The sequence below is a fragment of the Formica exsecta genome, unplaced genomic scaffold (assembly GCF_003651465.1).
Source record: "Formica exsecta isolate Colony F162 unplaced genomic scaffold, ASM365146v1 scaffold591, whole genome shotgun sequence".
Lineage (NCBI taxonomy): Eukaryota > Metazoa > Arthropoda > Insecta > Hymenoptera > Formicidae > Formica > Formica exsecta.
Window position 1 is genome coordinate 375,895 of NW_021853185.1, and position 6,210 is coordinate 382,104.

Below are 6,210 nucleotides of genomic sequence, written 5' to 3' on the forward strand. Positions count from 1 at the left end.
TAATATCTTTTATAGTTTTAAATAAAATAATAATTATTAAAAATTTTACTATTCTTATAATATTTCTTTGCTTGAAAATGATTACAAATTATAGATTTTCTTGCGCTAATCAATTTTAGTGAGGTTTCTTCATTCATTTCTCACAATATTTAAAAAAAAATAATAGATCTTTAATTCATCATAATATTTTCAGATTATGAATTTACCAACCGTGCTCTGTCAGCTATTTGTGAAGTCGCCAGCGAAACATGCACTGCTTGGATATCTCGTCAAGAATCCAACTGAGGATGACTAACCGACCGAGATGAATCATCCCTTTCGCCGACTGATTGAACAACGAAATAATGTAATTAATCAAGCTCCTGTAAAGGCACTAATAATCGTGTGCTTGAAAGTTACACTGTCCTCTATCATAGTTGCATTACGCTCTCCTCCCCATATCTAGTTGTATACTTATATTTAAACAATATTAATTATATGTTTACGTTGTATTATATTTAATGTATTTACAGTTTAAAGTTCCACGATTTAGTTATGTTTACTAGAAGCATCATAAATAAAATATGATTTCAGGAGCTAATTAGTACCATTTTAAATATTTTTCCCTTTGATCTCCCATTTCACTCAATATATTTGTGTTGACGATCAATATCAATTTTATTAATTTTTTTGTTAAACAATAATATGTCCCGACAATTTTTCAATCATTATAAAATATCGCCTGTCAGAGAATCAAATATTTAAGACAAACGATCACAACAATAATTTTTAACAGAATCTTTGGTTTGCATAATTTATATGATCGTAAGAGTTCGTTGAAACTTTTTTAAATGTAGATTGAAAGATTTAGTATGGAAAGCACGCACTATTCACCTGTCTGGATAAGGGTATTGTCTATTGTTTGTGGCCGAAAAAGACGCATACGAATCGACTGAAAAAGTATTGGCACATTTTATTTAATTGTGCTCATGTTGTAATTTATAATATTTTTAATATAAAATATATTTTATATTTATACATAAAAATACTTTAGAATTATATTTACTTAACTGCAATGATAAATTTTAAGAAAAAATCTAACTTTTATAATATATTTTGAAAATGTTAAATTATGTATTATCTAATATAACAGTAATAATTATATACAAAGGTGAATCAATATGCATCATAGATTAATGATACAGTAGGAAATATACAGAATTGTGTATTATTTCATGTACTACGCTGATATCTCAGCTATTGAGGACGATAAATCTTCCGCTGAAAAAACAGATCGAAATACAATCTATTGAGGACTACAAGCGTGCGCGTTCATTTACAAGGTGCACATGAACGAAATATTTAATTATTTTTTGATCCCGTATAAATATGCGGTTCGTAATCGAGTTTAATTCAGTAAATCCAGATTATCTACAGGTAAGTAATATTAGCCGCATTTATACACGCTGATCTATTTTTTCATTATTCTTGTTTTTCTAAAAGATCTGCTGATTCTCTAACATTATATCTACGACATTAAATTAGAATATCCAATATCTCTTTGATCGATTTTGAAATAGAAGAACAAATATCATATCTGAATATATGACATGTGTTCTCTACGTTATTTTACGAAAAATATTTCAGAAGTTATAATTAAAAAATAAGTATTTTTTATTCGCATAGTTCATAACTACAATAAAAACTGTATGTAATGTTATACACAAATAAAAAAAAAAATCATAATTATTTAAAAAGAACTATTTTCAAATTTGAGAGATCATTTTAAAAAGTTTAATTTTCTCGCGTATCGTCTCGTGACTTTATCAAAAAAAGATTAAATTTACATCTATATAAAAAACAAATCTTAATTTCGCGTCGAGGACGCGTTGTCGATTATGTGTTAGTGATTTTGGAAATTCCGTGCTATTTACTTTTACCCATCCAATAGCCGAATGCAACTTGTATGTCAAACATTCCTCTTAACGTCCCACGACATATCCGTTCTATAGAATACATTTTACTTGCGACGCGCAGTTAAATATTCTCGCGCGTGTTCCGCGTGAGGACAAATAGCGCTGCGTGATTCAAATGCGATGGGGTTTCTCGACGTGCAAACTCCTTGTCGATTCTCCCTCGCCCACAATCCTCGAGCACACGGATCCACTCTTCACGGTAATGGAAGAAGCCGTACATACGCGAAAAATCTTTCAGTCCTCACCGAACCCCCGCGAGACGTACATCCTTCCTGTGGGATTCGGCAGAATTCTATGGCAGTCACTTACGTGTCGACTGTGATCGAGAATGCCACGTCGAATGGCACGCGCTCACCTGCCGAAATAATCATTGCGCTCGATTCTGAGGCGTGTAATCCGTGATGTGCTGTTCTAAGAACGAAGTTGCTCTTAAAGTCTGAACCGCGTTTGATTCATTGCAGGTACTGCGACTTTCTCGGAATGATGCTACGGGGTTCTCATACTCGGCGGATCGGAGGTGTCTTCTTTCATGGTAAATTAATTGGTGTATTGTCATTTTTTTACAAGTTTTCGTATTCGATTAATGAAAATTAAATTTTTATTAAAGCATGATATATCTAAAGAGTAATTTTTTTACATTTTCTTTTTAATGTTAAAACGTTTAACATTTTATTTTCGTATGTTTAGCTTCTCTTCTTGGAGTGATCATGTTGTTGATCTGTCAAAATGTTGCCAAGGCGGACGAAGTACCAGCGTTCTTCCTCAAGATAGCAAAAATGAAAACTTTGCCTCGAGTAGGTCGAAGCGGAAGATTCGAAGATTTCTTTTACAAAGCCGAAAAACATATACCTCGGATTGGTAGAAATACTCAGCAGGTATCTGCTTCTTTCTCTTTGTTAAAATTAATAATATTATCATGATATTTCCTTTATGGTACATCTTAAAGATTTCACTTAATGATCATATTGAATAATGCTTAATTTCTGCATTTTAAATCAACCAATCATCTTTACCGCTGCAGGATCACACACAGCAAGACACTTACTTCGATTTAAATAAAAGGCGCATAGATTATCCCCAGAAAGGTTAGACCGAATATTGATATTTCTTTATATATTTATGACCGACTAACCCTTTCATGCATTATTTCATTAGCGGAAGAATGGTCATGGCAAAATTTTCCTCTTGCGATTGAAGGACCAAAAGAATTGTGGCGAGCATTAGCTGGATATTCAAGGGATGGCGATGAGTAAGTTTGATTATAAAAACCGCAAAAATAAGTTTGATGTTCTTTCAATCGTCATGATTTATAATACTTTCAAAAATATTACAGTTTATGAAATTGTACGAAAAATATCTCTTATTTAAAAAAAAAGCAACATTTTTTTTATTTTATATAATTATTTTAACATATTTTGGACAATGTCAAATATTATATTAATGTTCAACAATGTTTAATTAATTCAAGTATTGAGAATGAAATATGGCAGAGGAAGAAAAGAACCGGAACTGGAGCAGTGACCACGCAAGCAAAATAGCATAGACATAGCAATTCTTCATCGCTTTGGAAACGCTAAATGCTATCGTTATGTAGCCTTTGCTGGGCTATGTGGTGACGGGAAATAATCAAAAAAATAAATACTTAAATACAAACTATGGTTTCGCTTTCATTCTTCTTTTTTGCTAAATTTGGAGAAATTTTAAAAATCGTAGAAAATAAATTAGCTGTTTAAAATGCAGATTCTTAAATATGTTTCATAATCAAACAAATTTACTGGTTGTTCTTATCAATGTATAAATATTTATCTGATAACAATAAAGTAAAAATTTTCTGAAAAAACCTGACAATTTTTGTCCTTTTTTACTTTTAGTATTTCTTAATCAAGTTCTAAATATATAATAGTTTTATTTAATAAATTTTATAAATTTCTAAACCGTCCCTTACATGTGTTTTACTTGATTAATCTATATATACTGTATTTTGTATAAGCATCTGCAATTTCTGCTATTTTTATAAGATTACTAGTGCAATCATACTTACTTACAATAGATTTGCTGTAAGGCATCTCGGCAACAATTGTTCGCTGAAATTACAGATGCGAATCTCTTTTCCTCGCGTCGGTTATTATATGTGACAAATAATAAATTTGCGATAACATTACCGAAAACGTAACAACCGAGAGAGAATCGATATAATCGATCATTTAACTGATTGTGAGTGTATCTAATGGAATGTAACGGGCAGGCTAGTGTGAAAAATATGGCAATCAATATTGCCCGAGTTAAACATTTCGAAAGGTAAAGCTATCCTTATTTCTCGCGACGTCAATAAACGACATTTACGTAAAAGCTGGTCTGGACACTTTCTTTCAAATACACGCAGCTTTTGGAAACAAAAGCTACATGCATGCATGATCTCTTGAGCGATAAAAAAGAGATTTCTTGTATATCTAAATAAATGAATAAGTATAAAAGTTTTCTTTTGCCACGTACTTTTCGTAGCACTTGTCATATTTATTTCTCAATTATAGCACGAATATGTATTTGTTATCCGCGTTTTTACAAAGCTAATTAAAGAAAAAAGGCGTTTCTCTTTGTATATTAAATATTTCTTCAAATAATTCAATATATGTTATCACTATGTTCAAACATTGACCTCATTATTTTCGATAAAATATGATACATGAGACATTGTTGGAATATTTTCATAAATGATATCACACATAAACTTCAAGTAATATAAAATAATTGCGTATTGATGGGGCATTTAATATCTGGCTAAAAATCGAAACATAAAAATATGTTATCTTCTGATAAACGGCGCCGTCTAAAACACGGCACGTAGTACTGCGAGACGTTATTTAATATTTAATACACATAAGATGTTGACGGGAATCGATGTGTGCAACAACTAACATAGATAAATAAGAAAGTGGAAAGTGGATTTATATGAACGAAACAGAGAGGCGTTTTCGTATGAATGTAAACACGTAGTCTCCTCGGGTCGTCACGATCGCTCCTTATTAGAGCCAACTTAAACTCCGTACGGGATAGAAGCAGTTATGATAATAAAAGGGTAGAACCTCTCCTGTGATCATGTAATCATTTCTACCACATTACGATTTGTGCGTAGGTGGACTGGACCGCGACGAGGATGAAAGAACTTCTCGATTTCCGCGAGATAAATGTTCCTCGCATCTGCTGTCGATAAATTTCCTTACGATTCTTGTATCAGAAGAAAAATGACACTTTTAGCTTCATGCCAAATCGATAGAACTCTCTTGGGAATTTCCATCATTTTTTTTAGCACGTTCTATGTGCTAGAAAGAAAGATTTTTTTTCTTTGGTACCCGCGCGTTCTTTATTTATAATATTAAATTTAACATAAGTTTATAAAAAATATACAATGTCCATATTCTTTTCAATTTTTACATATTAATATTTAGATCTTAATTTGATTGGTTTTTTCCTTTTTGAAACTTTTTTACTCAAAATGAACTAAGTGACAATAACATTATACAAGATATAAATAAGAGTAAAACAATTATATATTGTTTATAATTTATATATAGTATTTCTTTAAATATACTTTTTTTTAATTTTATATAATGTAAAATATCGACGTAGAAATGTAATGATTGAAATGGTTAAAGCTAGTTTGTCCAGCGTTGAAACTCAAGATGTCGCCAGTCAAACCTATTTGATGTACATATCTAAAGAAGACATCACTAGATAGCGCCAATAATCTATCAAATGTAAGCATTCTGTACCATTGGTTGCTTCTCGTAACAATAAATTGTTGTAATTACAATAATTCTTGCCTTTAAAGCGATGCTTTGTGTTTAAGTCCCGCTGCCGCAACCGGTAATTTTAATTCATTATGCGATAACCGCAAGGCGATTCATTCTCTTGCCACGATGACCTAAATCTCAACAAGATTATCGGAAGCGGAATTTTTCTTTTTTATTCGCCATATCTCTCACAATCTGTCTCTCCTCTATATAGTTTTAATGATTGAAAAATTCGTAGAAAAAGAGATGATTATCAATCAATCTTTATGAAAAATATAGACAATCAAACAGAAGCTTAGAGAATACACAACAGATATAAGTATATCTTATAGTTTCATGTTTTTAGCTAAATATAGCTGTACATATAGCTCTCTGTTTATGTTTTAAGGCAAGTATAGCTCTTAACTCCAATTGTTTTGTGATTTGACGCAACTATAGGTTCGATTATCTAGGTAGCAGTTACT

At 31.3% G+C, this 6,210-nt stretch overlaps 1 protein-coding gene across 1 annotated transcript; it reads left to right on the forward strand.

Moving 5' to 3' along the window:
* Positions 1-1,399: 1,399 nt before the first annotated feature.
* LOC115242369 lies at positions 1,400-3,766 on the forward strand. Its single transcript, XM_029818602.1, has 6 exons — positions 1,400-1,416; positions 2,417-2,487; positions 2,643-2,830; positions 2,977-3,040; positions 3,111-3,204; positions 3,424-3,766. The coding sequence occupies exons 2-6, from the start codon at positions 2,436-2,438 to the stop codon at positions 3,491-3,493; spliced, it is 468 nt and encodes a 155-aa protein (XP_029674462.1). The 5' UTR covers positions 1,400-1,416; positions 2,417-2,435; the 3' UTR covers positions 3,494-3,766.
* Positions 3,767-6,210: the final 2,444 nt, after the last annotated feature.

Excerpts from the sequence above, each read along its gene's own strand:
- LOC115242369 (XM_029818602.1), top strand. The coding sequence starts at position 2,436 with ATGATGCTACGGGGTTCTCATACTCGGCGGATCGGAGGTGTCTTCTTT. Across the intron at positions 3,041-3,110 it reads CATAGATTATCCCCAGAAAG|CGGAAGAATGGTCATGGCAA; the intron begins GTTAGACCGAAT and ends TTATTTCATTAG. Across the intron at positions 3,205-3,423 it reads TATTCAAGGGATGGCGATGA|TATTGAGAATGAAATATGGC; the intron begins GTAAGTTTGATT and ends AATTAATTCAAG.